At 41.7% G+C, this 16,933-nt stretch overlaps 1 protein-coding gene across 4 annotated transcripts in view; it reads right to left on the minus strand.

Moving 5' to 3' along the window:
* reln (reelin) overlaps window positions 1–16,933 on the minus strand; it is a 142,735-nt gene that overhangs the window by 100,542 nt on the left and 25,260 nt on the right. For all 4 annotated transcript variants that reach the window (XM_014016796.1, XM_014016797.1, XM_014016795.1 and 1 more), the window contains exon 2: window positions 15,195–15,302. In XM_014016796.1, the coding sequence (XP_013872250.1) occupies window positions 15,195–15,302 (108 nt within the window). The remainder of the gene's footprint in view (window positions 1–15,194; window positions 15,303–16,933) is intronic.

Genomic DNA, 16,933 nt, shown 5'->3' on the forward strand with positions numbered 1-16,933 from the left:
TACAACCGATCTCGAGTCTGATTGAGCAACTGTGCCGCAGAGAACACAAATCACCTCTCATACATAACCCTGTCCCTGACAACTCATTTCATCTCACGCGCTAATGAATTCATCATCAGGAGGGATATGCCTTTAGTGCCTCAGCCCATGGCAGAGTAGGAGTAATGGCTTGGATAAGTCATCATCGTAATCAACATCATTGTGGCTGCCAGCGCCTCCTTGCCTCTGTTTGGCTCATAGTTCAGCAGCAACAGTTTGTGACTCTGCAGCGTCCTTGACAAAGTTGCAACAAGGGAGCGTTGGCAGGCGATGGATATCAGAGCAAATGCACATCCTTAAATATATGAAAAGTGAACATGAGAGTGCTTATGTCAGTGGAATTTGAATGTGTTGGTGTATGAGTTAATAAGTCAGTGGGGGCGAGAGCTCTCGTGGTCGCAAGGAAGAGCCTAAGTGTGTACGTACGTGCGAGCATGGAGGAGTCTAAGCGGCACAGTCAGGGAGCTGTCAGAGGAGAGCCAGGGTGCAGGCTGATCACAGGGCTGCGGTGCGTTTGATGTCTCCCAGGGACTGACAGCTTCTCTCCCCACGAGAGCCCCCGTTTTCTCACCACTTCTTTACACCACCCTTTTTCTCTATACCATTCCTTTTTATCCCTTCCATACACAATATCTCCTCCGTTTGTCTCCGCATCACGCTGAATGAGAAAGAGGGGTGAGAGGAAGCGCACTCGCACTCTCCTGGGACTGTTTGAGAAAACATGGAGAATTTCAAAATAAGGCTTTGTTCAGCAGGAAAGACACACCTGAGAGTGTGTCTCTGACATGCCAAGCTGCCATTTCTCATAAAATGACATTTTGGATGACATTCAATCGGGCTTCATGGCAGAGAGGGTGACGACAGCTAACCTTCGGTCTTAAGATGGATGAGTGTGTAGATATGCATAATTATTCCTAATAAGAAGAATCGAACACTTTTTCTATTACATATTGTTATATATTTTATGTCTACATGAGTCCTGTTCATCTAGTAAACACTTTTTCTTCCTCCAACACTTTTACACAAATTATTTTATGCCCTACTTCATTGTGATTGAGCTTGAATGGGCAAATGTTGATTTATTAGCCTCCGTCAGCTTTTGGAAGTCACGGCATCCCTTTTCTGTTCTGTATCCATGATCACAGCAGCTGAGTGCCAAAATTTTCCATGAGTGTTTGTGTATTAATAAAAGATTGCTCCCAAGTTGCCCTTTGGCTGTGGAAAAAAGCTTAAGGATCAGGGTCAATTTACTTTTTAAACTCCATTTTATGCTCCAGTTCTTCTTTCAACTAAACAGATTCTTCTGATTGACACAAAAATGAATTTGTCCACCATGCATCCTCTAGTAAATCTTTGATTGCAAAGCTGTTCAGATTAAAACCAACCTATTAACAGCTAAAAGCAGCTCTACAACATAACATAATGTCAAGGCAGTGTTACTGTGTTTCTATGGAAATACATCCACAACCACGGTCATCAACAAGTTCTGAATTTAAGTCATTTTCTTACAGCTGATAAAACATTTGAAGCTGAATAAAATGGCAAAAAACAAATTAGGATTATTTTAACTGACCATTGTAAAAACTTTGAAGCTATGCCCATCAGGAGACGTGTTGCACGGATCACATAGATCGATAGCTCTTAGCCGAGTGATGATTTGGGAAAATAATACAGACTTTTCAAATGAATGAAGTACTTTTCAAGTACAGGTCACATGTCTAACTTGTTCAAAGACTGAGCAAAAACTGTGCCATAGCCTGTGAAAAAACTTTTATGTAACTTGTGTAGTGCACGACTCACTAGAAGTATAGGCTACACCTGTAATGTGCATGGTCACTGCATAAAAAATACTCCTGAACTATGTGTGATGCAATGGGACCAGTTTGTACACAAAGAGGTTGCTTTGTGCCATTTCTCAGCATCTATCTTCTATGGCAGCACAATTAGTTAGTGATTCGCACTGATGCCTCACAGAAGGAAGGTTATGGGTTTGATCACTGGTACAGAATCAAGGTGCTTGCAAAAACATGCTTATTAAACACACCAGGCATCCATTACAAAAGAGATATCTTATCTCCTTTGGATTTGCCTGATTAATTTAAGGTTAATAAATAATAAATCTACCTATTGAGGTCCAACACCCTCAAACGTTGTAGTGGAATAGCAACAACCATTGTCTTAACCTTCTAAAGTCTTACATGCTACTTATTGGTTCCTTCCAAGTATTGGGTTTCATGGGTCACATGCACTGTTAGCTTGCCACACATACAGTATAAGAAACGTAAATTATAGATGGGCTACACAAATATCAAGTGTGGAATACTTGTGTAATACTTTTGAGGCATTATGCTCCTGACAAAAAAACAGGGTCCATTTCCAGTGTGTGTTCTTGATTTTTTTTGCAAGCCCCGTAGGATTTGCATGTGCAGGACCAAAAGTCTCCACTTCCAGTCTATAAACTACTTCACGTTAAAGACATGTATACTGTACGTATAGCAAATTTCAAACACAGTTTAGCCTAATTTTCCTCTGACCGCTGTTGGAGCACCTGCCATGGGTTGTGAGCGAGCCTCAAGGAACATGTTCAGGTTGGTTAACAACACAGTGTGTGCATTTCATGATAAAATGTGTGTATTGCATGATTATATTTTTAGGCTGCAGACTTACTCTACCCCCACCGTAGAAGGTCAAGGAGCAGTAGGATTTCATCTCTAATCGCTCTGTGCGTTAGCATAAACCCATTCGTCACGGGAGCATAGTGTCGGCTGGGTGTCCCTGTCACTAAGCTGTCCGTTTTGTCAGACAGCCAAATTCATCACATTGAGAGGGGGACTGATCCTCACCAGCGGAAGCCAACAGTCCCGCAAATACATACAAATATGCAAATTAACGACAAAATAAACATCACCCCGCAAACGAGCTATCCATCAATGACCAGTTTCTGAGTGGCTCAGCACTGGCAGAGGCAGCAGTAATCAGCCACTTCGGCAGAGGGAGTGATGGAATGGCATCTTCTCATCTGCCTCCCCCTCTCTATATCATCCATAAACTGTCCTCCTTTCATCCGTCCCTTATTGCTATGTTTCACGCATGCTTTCTGTAATCCCCCCTCGCTCTTCACTTGCACTTCTTTCTCTAGTTTCACATACTTTTCAATTCCGTGTTGACATTTTTCTCTCTCCGCTTCCCTCCTAGTCTTTTCTCAAAGCTCTTTTTTTCTCCCACTTTTAAGTGGCTGTTCATCATCGTAATTATAAGTTAGACGAAGACATTTAGAATGAATACTTGTTCTGTCTTTGTGTTTGAATGGAGAATGATGTGATGGGAAACATTGTGCCATTAGGGGAGCAACACAAATCAAGCCTCGTGAGACAATTTTTTTCCATTTAGACTTTGGCCACTTTGAGTTGTAATGCTTCACTTCATTATTGCCATGCGACGTATAACAGCAAACCTTTTGTTTTTTTTTAATACAAACTAATTATTATATGCATGAAACATTGTATTCACTGAAAAACCTCTTTTGAACAGGAGTTTGACAGCCATGAGAATTCTCTTGACAAAACTGGCTAGACTGGAAAGAAAATTTTCTAAATGGAAGAAGGTATTAGAGGAAAAAAGGAAAAAGTATGAAGCAGTAGGAACTCTCCAACATCTGAGTCAGTTCAAACTTGTACTGCATTTCTGGCAACATACTGTGTACCAGGGCTATTCAACTGGTGGTCCACGGGCCACATCGGGCCCATGAGTGACCAAAGTTCGGCCTGCCCATTGGCTCATTCATCTCTTAAGTCCAAACTCCCAGTTTTCTACTTTAATTACTCTAAGTTATTTTAGTTAGACATAGACATGTTTGGTATCTACAGAAACATCAGAATCTTGAACCCATTCTCACTCCCAACTCGTCACATATTGATGCTTTTCCAAGGTTCCCTCTGCGTCCGGTTTTGAAGCATCGGGTACCCCCATCTCGTGAATAACTGATGCGAGGGGGTACCCGATGCTTTTCCAAGGTTCCCTCTGCGTCTGGTTTTGACGCATCGGGTACCCCCCTCGCGTCAGTTATTCACGAGATGGGGCGGAATCCATTGTCATAATTTCAGAAAGTGTAGAAAATGCACAAATCTAACCATCTCAAAGCCTTAAATTACCTTTATTTGCTCTAGGCATTCTGTCCCTGACCCTAGTACCCTAAAATTAACAAACAACCCTGGTCCCTAAAATTAACCATTTTTAGAAAGTGTGGGGAATTCACATCAACTACGTGTCCCAAACCCTGAAATTACCTAATATTTGCCCTAGACATCCTATTCCTGACCCCACAACCTAAAATTTACCATGAACCCTGATCCCTAATATTAACCACGAACCCCAACTCAAAGACCCCTATATTTTGCATCCCAACGCATCAAAACCAGACGCCGAGGGAATCCGGAAATGCCTGGTGCGTCAATAACTGATGTGAAGGACTTACCCGACGCATCAAAATAAGACGCAGAGGGAACCTTGGAAAAGCATCAATATGTGATGAGTTGGGAGTGGGAATGTGTTAGAAGCTGGTAAAAAAGAAACGTTTTTATGAACATCCAAGACAGTTAAAACTACAAGCAGTTGAATATAAAATTATGAAAGTCAAAAGGTTTAAAATTTTGGCAAGTCAGAGATGTCAAAATAATATTTGTGTTAAAGGAGGCATAATGTGTTATTTTTGTTTTTGACATTGTTTTATTATCATTACTTTTGTTATAGGGTTCTGTATTTATAGTTAAATGCAGCAAAATAAATTATTTCAAAGATAACAGATTTTTGTAATACTTGATTTATTTACTTAATAACTTTAATTGCTGGATGTTCGGCCCCTGTGCTGTTGGCCTGCAGTAACTTTGGCCCCCGGAGAAATTTAGTTGAATAGCCCTGCTGTATACAGACATCTTTAAGCATGTTCTAAACATTCATATTTAAAAAGTTAACCACTTTCTCTATAAAATAATTTTGCAAGGGTTCACAATGAATTGCTAGAATTATCCAATAAACTTTAAAACAACCTAATAAATGCATGTTGTAGTTAGATGAAAATCTTTCCTGCCAGCTCATGTCACCTTGAAAATAAAGGGAAAAAAAGCTGCAGAATGTCTCAGCCAGACTCTGTCCCCATGGTTAAGTTTATGAAAAACCACAGTCACTTTACACTGCCTCTTTGGAATGGGCATGTCTCCAAAGCATAGCATTGTTCTTAGCTCCCGTTTGTCTGCACTAGCCACAACAGGACAAATAACAGGACAATTACAGTATCATAAAGGACTCCGGTTCACCACCCAGCATCACGTGTGGGATCATCTGTCTGTGGGCACCGGAAAGGACTACGTTTTGGCGTGAGCGCAGCCACGGCTCAGTTCAGAAACTGAAAACAAAAGATTCCTTAGAATACCAAAACTGCTGTCACAGTTTCTTTGCCACACAACAACTAATTCAACAACGAGTGGGTGTCGAGTTCTGACAACGCAATAAAAAGAACCACAGCCTTTTCTAATTGCACTTGTAGTGTGAAGTGTAATGTAATTCAGGGGAGAGGAAGAGTATTAAACTGTTAACTTCTGTCTCCACGTTGTGGCGTTTGTGTCTGACTGCAAATGGGTGCGTCATCATTTATAATTGTGACAAACTGAAAATAAATAAATAAATAAATAAATAAATAAATAAATAAATAAATAAATAAATAAATAAATAAATAAATAAAAGCATAAGAAGACACGTGAAACAGAATACAAGTATTTGCTTGGCCGTGTGTGTTCCCTGTTTTTATAAGCGGTTGAAGGGTGGCACGGACAAAACATTTCTGGAATTTTCCCCAAGCAATCCATCCAAACCAGAAAGTCTTTCCTCACATTTAAAACCTCACTTAATATTCTTCTTTTTAGACAGAGTCTTCCCACATGACATGACACATAACACAAAATTGTACTTGTTTGTACTTGATTGTTTACCTGCATGGTGTCGAGTCTTGAAGGGAGCTTTGGATATGATCACAAACAGTACTGATACATTTTCTGGTTGGTCATCCATTGGTTAGGGTCTTGGTTTGGCTTTTTTGTTCTGTCTTGAATTATTTTTTGCATTCTGTTGGTTTGTAAGTTGTTTGTGTTGCCATGTTTTTTCCATTGGTCTGTAGCCTTGGCCTTCCTAATTCATAGGTCTTGCCGTCGGTTTTTTTTATACAAGCCAGATCCATTTAAATGTAATGTAAATGTAAAAGTGCTATATATTTTCATCAATGCATGTTCCCATACAATGATGAAATTCATTCTCTGCGTTTGACCCATCTCACGTGTTCTCAAGTGGAGCAGTGGCCAGCTATTAATACTGTCCGGGAGCAGTTAGTGAATAGGTGATTTGTTGAAGGACATCACATATGAGCATGGAGGGGGAATTGGACCTGTGACTTTCTAGTCCCAAGGTGGCTCTCATACCACTATGATGGTAAGCTATGATGTAGCCACAGGTGCCCTGGGCCACATTAACAGAGGTGGGGCTGCCATGCACCAGAACACCCGAACTACCATCAGTAGGCAAGGCAGGTGAAGTGTCTTGCCCAAAGACACAACAACTGAGATGGCTGAAACGGGTGTAGGGCTTTTGTTCATATTAAATATGTTAATTTATGAAGTTTACTTGAATAACTTTGCAGAGCACCACTCCTCTTATTTTGTTAAAAATCATAACACAGGAAAGAGGATAAAACCTGTAGATTTATTACTTAATTAGTCTCAAGATAAATCATTACCCAAAATTAATCATGAGTTCTTGTCTTAGACCAGTCAATAAAACCTTAACAAGACACAAGCAGATGTTAAAGTTGATATATGCTTCTCTGCGGCGGGGGGCTGGCCAGGCGTCCTGGTGCGGCCCGGGCCAGATCTTGGCTATCTGCTCCTCTCCACCTCAGAATGATTGGGTCTACCTCCTGGGTTCGGGTGTGTGCGGCCTCCATTAGGGGGTGGGTACATGTCCTGGACCTGGGGGGTATAGAGTGTGTATCGGGGGTATGAGTGGAATGTGGCGTCATTGTATGTCTTTGACTGAGTGGGGGTGAGGATGAGGGTGGGATGGTGCGATTGTGTATGTTWGGGTATTTGTCAGGCTGCGGTCTGGGCTGCCCCTACTGCTGGTTTATCTGGGGGCCCGCTGCTACTCGGCCCCCCGGTGGGGTGTGCGGCTGGCCGCCAGCGTGCTTGGGGTTCCCGGGGTCTGGGGCTGGGTGCTGGGGTGTGTGCCGGCCTGGCCTGGTGACTGCCTGTTGGGGCTCGGGGCCTCTGGGCCTGTCAGGCTTTGGCCTGGAGGGGGTGCGCCCTGGGGGCCCGGACCTCTGTGCCCTTTCCTGGATCTGCTTTGGTATGGCGGGTGCTGGTGGGGCCCATGAGTTTGTCGCTGCTGGCCCCGGGGGCTGTGCATGAGGTCGCTGGGGGGACTCTCCCAGTTCTCCCCATGGTCTGATCTGGGGGGTGGGTGGGCGGATCTTCCCGTGCGGGTGCCCCTTGGGGCTCTGCGCTCGGGATTCCTCTCGGGCCCTTGGGCTCTGGTCTTCCCTATGTCTGCCTCGTGTCTTGGGGGTTGGGTCTCGGTCCTCCACAGTCACTATTAAATATTCCATTGGAGAAATCTTGTATATACACGCATGTTCACAACCGCTCACAAACAGGTGCTCTGATCCCGGGGGGTTCTGACTGGTCACTGAGTGTGTATAAATGTCTGTGTGTATATACAGACAATATTTATGAATGTAGGCATGTATGTATGTATATCTTTATATATGTATGGGTATGTGTATATATTTATATATGCCCTCTATGTATTTATCCATTTATTTTTCAGGTGAGCGGACAGATGTTGGGTGTGTGGTCCTGTGTTTTGTTGGTGTGTATTTAATATACTCCTAATCGCAATTTCAGTCTTTCTATCTTTCTAATTATTTCTCTCTCTGTTTTTCTCTCTCTCTATTTTCTCTTCACAAAAAAAAAACATAATGGTGTGGAGAGGATGGCTATAAGGGGAGAAGGGAGGCCATCCAAAAAAAAGTTGATATGTTCACCACATATCCTTTATTTACAGATTAAAATGTATGTACAGACTATGGCAGATATGAAATTATGGCATATTGTCACAACAGAACCAATGTGATTTCAATGATAAGATTTGACCAAATTAACACTGTAAATTATGACAACTGATCCTGGAGAGCTTCATATGCAACAATAGTTTGAGTATAAAACTAACTAACTAACTAACTAACTAACTAACTAACTAACTAACTAACTAACTAACTAACTAACTAAAAAGGGGTTTGATGCAGGAAGGATAATTTAGGAGATTTCCTAAGGATGGGAATTTAAATTAATGTCTTGGTTAAATTCAATTAGGTTGAGAGAACGCTGTAAAGTTTAGATTTTATCAAAACTCGTACGAAGATGGGAATCAACTTTGAACCTTAGCATCTGAGCATCTTTGTCTCCAGCAAATGGTTTGTTCATACCCTTCGTTCCTACTGTATTTGGCGCCTGGAGGGGTCAGCTGCAGACAGAGGCCACACTGAAGTGTTTGTGTCTCCAGAGGAGCTCCGTCGTTTTGGGGCTGGCTGCCAGACAAGCGGTATCTGTGAACTCGCAGGTCCTTCGGTCAGGGAGGCAGATCAGCTGGTGGAGGGGAGACCTTTCGTCTCCATCCAGAGATGCTTCAGCAAGGATAAGTTAATCCAAAACTTCATAGAGAAACGAATTAAACAACGCAAAATTAGAATTAGCTTATGTAATGGAAATAATACTTTAAGGTTTAATCCAGTAATTGATGACAATTTAATGACCTAGGTTTTTATGACATGCTGTTTATCAGTACGGTAGATAGAATGATTAAAATCAGAACCAGATTTGCTAACAATAATCCTTCTTAGATATCACTTGTGTTTATCTTTGTGTTTTCCCTTGAACCAGCATTTCCTTAGGATGAAATCTTGCTTTATTAACATTATATAATAGTGTTTGTTAAACATCACATATGAGGCCTCAACTGCCTCAGCGAAGCAGAAACAGGAGCAGAGAGCAGGGGTACAGTTCAATGGCTCCATGTTGTTCGCTGCGTTCCTGTTGTTGCAATAAAACTCAGCTGACCATCCCACAGAGTATACTTCATTCGTGGACCACGTATTTCTGTCGTTAAATAAATATTTCCATAACATTTGGCGCCCAACGAACAGGATCCACTATCCTCCAGGAGATCGACGGACCAAGGCCACATCGCAGGTAGACTGATATGAATGAGCAAGGACTGCTCAGGACCGTGAATCCAGCTGGATCTAAAGAACCTTTTTAACAACAGAAATACGCTGGTGACCACCGATCGTGATGGATGATCTTGAATAATCAGAGAACACTGGATTTTATTTTTGGCTGTTGAAGAACCTGAGAAGATTTTGGAACACCAACTGCTGAGAGTGAGTACAGAAAAGCTTCAAGATGCCTCCTTTCTTTTCCTAAGAGGATTTCTGCCAGCTTCTCCCAAAGGTGATGGTGATGGAGCTCAAGATTCATTGTCTGGAAGAGATGAATGCTTTGGATGACTCAACATGCGTTCAAATGGGTGAACAGGCTGAGATGAGAGATTCACAGGACGAGGAGATGGAAGCTGTTTCTGAGGGTCAAGCTGCATGGAACTCTCTTGGTGCCAGACCAAAAAATCTCAGGAAGAATTCAGAACTTAGATGACAACGAATGGCCACAATTACAGAGAAATGCTTTTTCTCCACCAGCAAGGAGAAGAATGCAGTGACAGGCTGGAATCAAAACTGATAACGGCCAGAGAAAAGAAGATGGAGCATTCTTGCTTCAAAAGAGATTCACACCACTGGAAGAAATTGGTGAGTCTGAACAAAGTTCATTTTCTGATCTCAGACCGGGACCTGAGACCAGATCCAGTTCAAAGCCAAATCAAGTCCAAAAAGAGACTTCTAAGAATCAAGAAATGCTGATCATCACAGATAAAATGGTGAATGAGCTCAGATGCTTCTGGAACAAGAAAAAGGTGAAAGTTCTGAGTTTTGCTGATAAAGAGTCTGACCTCACAGAGAAGATTCTGGAAATCACAGCTGAGTATCCAGCTCTGAAGATGCTCATCATTCATACAGGAAGTGATGAAGTTATGAACCAACAGTCATAAATCCTGAAGAAGGATTTCATTCAGATGCTGAATACAGTTAAAAATCTCAACATGGATGTACAGATCAGTCGATCAATTCCTACAGCAAAAGTAGGCGCTGAGAGATTCAGTAGACTTTTTGCCCTTAATGACTCTTTGGAAAAGTTCTGTGCTGACCACTCTGTGAGATCTGTGGATAATTTTGATCTCTTTTGGGAGAGATGACATCTGTTCAAGTCTGATGGAAGGACTCTGAATAGAGCTGGATCAGAGCTGTTAGTTTCAAACATGTTGTATTTCCTGAACCAGGTTCTGGCTGGAAACAAACAACAGGAGAGTGATCAGCTGACGTCTGAGGCTGAAGGACAACAGAAGCAAACTGAGACACCAATGGAAAACAATGTGCAAGTGTCTGATATGAAGACTGCTGCAGAACCAGAACCACAAAGAGAGGAGTTACTTCAAGCTACTGAACCGGAAGAACATCTGGATTCATCCACATTGCAACCAGAAAAATCCAAACCATCAACTAAGAAGGAGAAGGTACACACTACACCCAAGAAAAGGAAGTACTGGTATGGATACAACATTGAGGACCCTGCGGAACAAGTAGAGTATTGTTTGGAGTTACACAGAATGCTACAGCATTATATGCCATGGTATAAAGGAAACGGGACAGAAAAGCAGTTTCAAGGGTGGAAAGAGAGAATTATGAGTAAATACCCTGATGATGAATATATTTATGTCTGGGAGGAATAAAAATTGAATTACTGGGGTTGGAATTTTGGAAAAGTAGATATACTTAGGTTTGTGTTAACATAATATTTTAATAACCTCTCCCTGGGCTGCCACCTTATTGTTGTGGAGAGGTTTGGGCGTCCCAATGATCCTAGGAGCTATGTTGTCAGGGGCTTCATGCCCCTGGTAGGGTCACCCAAGGCAAACAGGTCCTAGGTGAGGGATCAGACAAAGTGCAGCCCAAAGACCCCTAATGATGAGTACAATAAGTGGACTGAGTGTTCCCTCATCCGGACGCAGGTCACCGGGGCCCCTTTCTGGAGCCAGGCCTGGAGTTGGGGCACATTGGCGAGTGCCTGCTGGCTGGGCTTTCACCCATGGAGCTCGGTCAGGCACAGCCCGAAGAGGAGACATGGGTCCCCCTGTTGAGGGGGATCCTTTTTGGTGACCATAGGATCACATGTCTGCTTTTTGCAGATGATGTGGTCCTTTTGGCTTCATCAGATCGTGATCTCCATCTCTCAGTTTGCAGTCAAGTGTGAAGTGGTCGGGATGAGGATCAGTGCCTCCAAATCCTAGGCCATGGTCTTGAGCCAGAAACCAGTAGGATGCCTTCTCCGGGTCGGGGAGGAGGTCCTGCCCCAAGCGGAGGGGTTTAAGTATCTCGGGGGCTTGTTCACGAATGAGGGAAGAATGGAACAGGAGATCGACAGGCGGATTGGTGCTGAGTCTGCAGTGATGCAGGCGCTGTACCGGTCTGTTGTGGTGTCGCGAAAGCTGAGCCAGAAGGCGAAGCTCTTGATTTACCAGTCGGTCTATGTTCCTACCCTCATCTATGGTGACGAGCTTTGGGTAGTGACTGAAAGAACGAGATTGCGGATACAAGCGGCCAAAATGAGTTTCCCCCGCAGGGTGTCCGGGCTCTCCCTTAGAGATAGGGTTATGAGCTCGGTCATCCGTGAGGGAATCAGAGTGGAGCCACTGTTCCTCCACATTAAGAGGAGCCAGTTGAGGTGGCTCGGGCATCTGATTAGGATGCCTCCTGGACGCCTCCCTAGTGAGGTATTCCGGGCATGTCCCACTGGGAGGAGGCCCAGAGGAAGACCCAGGACATGCTGGAGGGACTGTCTCTCGGCTGGCCTGGGAGTGCCTTGGGATTCCCCCGGATGAGCTGGCCCAAGTGGCTGGGGAGAGGGAAGTCTAGGTCTCTTTGCTTAGGCTGCTGCACCCGTGACCCGACTCCGGATAAGCGGAAGAAAAGGGACGAACGGATGGACGGACATTACATTTAATTCATTATTTTCCTGAATCTAGAAATAATGTCTGATCATGCAGGGATCACTCAAACAAGTCCATCACACAAGCAGGAAGTAATTTGCATCTGTTTAATGAAGGCGTGTCAGGGGAGGTGTCTCACGTGCGCTCAGTTCCATGTTGATTGGGATGTACAAAAGAAATGTGTGTGGATTCAGGCGTGTGCACAGTTTGATACATCTGGATGTTTTTGTGCATACGCCGTATTCTTGATTTGACCGTATGTCACGTTTCAGTAAGAAATCCACGTAAGTCTTTGTACATGAGGCCCCAGGTCAGGAGTGTCTATAGGAGAATAGTTTAACACAGAGTGGGGGTTTTTCCCTCTCTGAGTCGTTGCCATGGGAATGATTAAAAATATGATCAGAGATCATAATTTCACAAGCAGGGAGACCCTACAGGAGGGTCGAACCAGCAACCCTCCGGCTACAGGACGACTCCGCTAACCACTCCACCACAGCCGCCCACAATTGGTCTGGCTTCGCTTTTTCATGGTAAACAGGCAGAGCGCTTTACAAAACACAGTGTTCCAGCCCACATGAGGTGACATGTTAAATAAATATTTCTAATGATGTCATCACGTATATCATGCGTGATGACGCATTTCCCTACATGATGACCTAACTCGTTCAAAACCGCATACCTTCAAGAGCTTTTTATCCCACCTCTACCACAAATTGACAACGGTACAAAAAACAACAATAATGTCCAAAACATGAATAAAATTAAAAATAAAAAGCCACACCTATTCCTTATTTATTTACATTAAAAATCATCAGCATAAAAGTCAACGGATCAGATGAGATGAGATGAGCGACCTTCGTGTTGTCACAAATCTCTTTTGATTTGGCTCAACATCAGGCAGTAGCTTCCTAAGCACTGGCTTAAGCACTAAAACACATTGATTACTACTTTTTTCCATTTTTGTAAAAGTTTTTTTTAAAGCACCCTTAAGCACAGTACAGACTAAATAAAAATGTCACACATCAGTCTGATTCAGATGGGACTTTGACAAACCTTCCTTTGGAGCTCTTTTCTTTGTTTTCAGTGAAACATCATTCAAAATTAAAACGAGTCACAAAGTTGGACTTAATATGTCTAAACTGATACTTTAACATATTATTAGGGGTTTAGTTTAACATAGTTTTGGTTCTATTATTTTAACAGATATTTTTTTTATTTGTAACTGACAATTATTTCACGCTCTTACTTTTTGAGTAGTCTAAATTATTTATTTATTTATTGCAAAAACAAGCCCTTCCTGCTCTGATAACACTTTTTGACACCTACATAAAATTTGCTTAAAAACGTAAACAAGACAGACATACTGGGTGAAAAAAAAATATATTTTTTATTTATTTATGTTTTTTTTTCCACCCAGCATGTCTGTCTTTGCTTTCTTTCAAATCAACCTTAAACAGAGAAAGTGTATAATTTTCACAAATTCTCTTCAAACTGGAGCAAATGGTCTTTTTAACTTGTATCTTCTTTAAAAACCCCAATTTTTTAAAAAAAAATAAGAATTCACATTTTGCTCACAATTCAAACACTTTTCAGATGTGACAGTTTGTTTTTTACATGGCGACTAAGGTTTACTTTTTAATTCACATTTTTTACTGTCTTTATTTTTTAGCAGATTACAGACGCCTTTGACATAGATTTTTCAAACTTTGAGCACATACTGCACAGAAAGTCATGCATCTATGAGCTGAAACTTTAAGGATATGAAGCCAAACACCTAAAAATGTTTCAAGTCATTAGAATGAGGCAAAGGTGATGCAATCCTTGCTTGGACGCCTCCCCAGTAAATAGAAGTGCCAAGAGTAAAGCTCTGCCAGGGCCTGTCTGAAGTCAGCGTCTGCAGAACAGTAGAGTTACTCAGGATAAGTGAACAGCACAGGCAACGGACCTGTTCCTCTGAGGACCTCTTTGTGGTCATTTCATTACAAGTAAGACCCCAGCTGTGCACTTAGAGGCATGCATAATTCCTTTCAGCTTACATCCACAAATCAGCTGCATTTAATTCAGATGCCTTTTTAACAACATAACTAAATGATTTTTTTACAAGACTAAAATTCAACAACAGCTAACAAAAAAACTTACATTTCAAAGTAAATGTAGATGATTGTCACAGGAAATTGTCTGTCCACAGTCAACCACAATAACAATTTCAATCCCATGTTTTTTGAAAATATGTTATGTTTGTCTTTTGATGGAAAGCTATAACAATTCCACATATAATCTTGTTCTGCAACATTTGACCAGATGTTGCTATTTTAAATTTGGTTCAGTGTGAGATTTTCTACAGGCTTTTTTTGTTTGTTTTTCAGTATCTGTCAAAGTCTGTGTCTTTCTGTTAATTATTTAGTGTTGTGATTTTGTCTGAGTTTTATTTCTGCTTTTGTTTTACTCTTTTTGGATCTTTGTGTTTGAGTTCTGCTTCTTGTCCTTCTATCCGTCATCAGTTCCTCTCAGTCAGTTCCTGCCGCTGCCTCGCCCACTCTCACCTGATCCTTATTGTCTCTCCCCAGGTGTTTGTCATTTCTTCCTCATTAGTTTCCCCTTACATTTTTGTCCTGTTGCCTGTACCTCATTAATGCATTATTCTCCTCAGTCATTCATGGGTTTCCCACTTTTAGTCTTCCTGAGTATTTTTTTCCACCAATATCATAAGGCTTTACTTGCATTCCCTGTTCATTTCCAATCCAGAAAAACACTCGTCTCAAAACCAACAAATATTCACTGTTCAAACCCTTCACTTATTAGGGACGTCAATGTACTGCTTGTTTTTCTGGGAACAGATGTGGATCGCTAAGCTGGTTTACGCTCCTTTTTAAATGGCATTATCCCAGTGAAAATAATGTATTTAGATTATCAAAGATATGATTAGTTTTATAAAATGTCTAAGGAATGTGACTTACCAAAGCCAAAAGCAGCTGGTGCAGGAATGGGAGCAGACTGCACCGGTGTGGAGGTGTAGAGGCCAGTAACCAGCAGACCATCAAAGGAGACACTGGTAGAGATGGTTACTGAAGAGACACAAAAACAAACCTGTTTAAAACAAGTGATTTTATTTTCTTACAAAATAACACGTTTTGTGTTTCAGCACTCTGTCAGAGATAAACTGCTGATTATGTGTAAGAAAACACACTTTCACTTCACTTGTAAGCGGCAGTCAATGGGAGCTTAACAAGTCTGCATTCCATACACACTGCAGTTTCACAACTGTGTGCTGCTGCTGCTAAGTAGCACAACAACCTCAGTTTGTCTGTAATATAACAGAAATACAAAGTGGCTGTTAAGTTAACTAGGCTGTTAATGAGACCAAACAACATGATTGGGGGAATGGAAAAATTTTCTGAAAGGTTGAAAGTACAAAATCAAGTCTTTTAAAGTGGAGTAACACTCGGAAACAACTTTTAAACAATATACTAGTTAGAGACACAATGTGAGATAATGTGAATTTTCACAAGAAATTAAGTATAATCTTAAGGTTGCACAAACTTTCAGCAAAATTTAGGTAGAAATCCACCAAGAATTAATAAATAAAATCAGTCCTACTGCTCTAAAATTATGGACACTAAAGTGATAAAGGTTCCAGACGCCTGTAACAATTCATAGAATATTTTACGATTGTGACAACAGTTGCAAGACTGTCACAAATGGCATTTGCAGATTGTTACCAATGTTTAAAGCCCAATGAGATGCCAGTTTCACTATGAATATGTCAATTTGTTATTCATATTCAGCTGAACTATGAATACAGAAGCACCAGCAGCAGGCTATCCCCTCCACTGCATAGCACAACAAGTAAGGAAATGTGTGTTTGGTAGATTATTTCTTTGTTGTAACAATTCTTCTTGACAATAAATCATATATCATTGGAAAGCCTCTTTATTTCTTTTAAAATGGTGCCACATTTGTAAGGAACATGCATTTGTGGGATGAGCAGTAGAGCTGAGTATGTGGGTTACATTTATAAAAAAATCAGCAGATCTTCTCTGCCAAACAGCTTATTTTGCTGTAGTTATTGACTCTTGTTTTGAGGTTCTGGTACACCCAGGTGCTGCCAATCATCTGCCTGCTATACAATTTATTGCCAAGAAGTATTTTTACAACAAAGAAATAATCTACCAAACACAAATATTCAGACTTTTTGTGCTAATGCTGCATGATGGAGCCACTAAAAACCGCCCAGTATCAGTATGTCACTCAACACAACCTGCACAAATCACCACTTTAAACCGTCTTTTAGACAAGCCTTGTTCCTTAGACAACCACATTAGTGGAAATTAATGAGCTAATTGTCTGTAACTGTGATAGCCTCACTAAGCCTGCTTTCATCCCAGGTCATTACAGACAGCAGCAGATCTGAAAACTGCAAGAGGCAGTCTGTTATCAAGCTGAACACTGCTCGGTGTATCTAGCAGCAAGTTAAGTATTGATTTATCCACTAAACATTGGCTCAGAGTGACAGGCCCACAGAGTCGGCTGGAACTCTGGAGGAAGAAAGCTCAGCCTCTGGACTCTTTTTCAGCCAGACGGTTCAGATTCACGTCTTTCAGCTCAAAGGAGAACACACACAAACACACACACACACACACACACACACACACACACACACACACACACACACACACACACACACACACACACACAC

The sequence above is a fragment of the Austrofundulus limnaeus genome, unplaced genomic scaffold (genome assembly GCF_001266775.1).
Source record: "Austrofundulus limnaeus strain Quisiro unplaced genomic scaffold, Austrofundulus_limnaeus-1.0 Scaffold155, whole genome shotgun sequence".
Taxonomy (NCBI): Eukaryota; Metazoa; Chordata; class Actinopteri; order Cyprinodontiformes; family Rivulidae; genus Austrofundulus; species Austrofundulus limnaeus.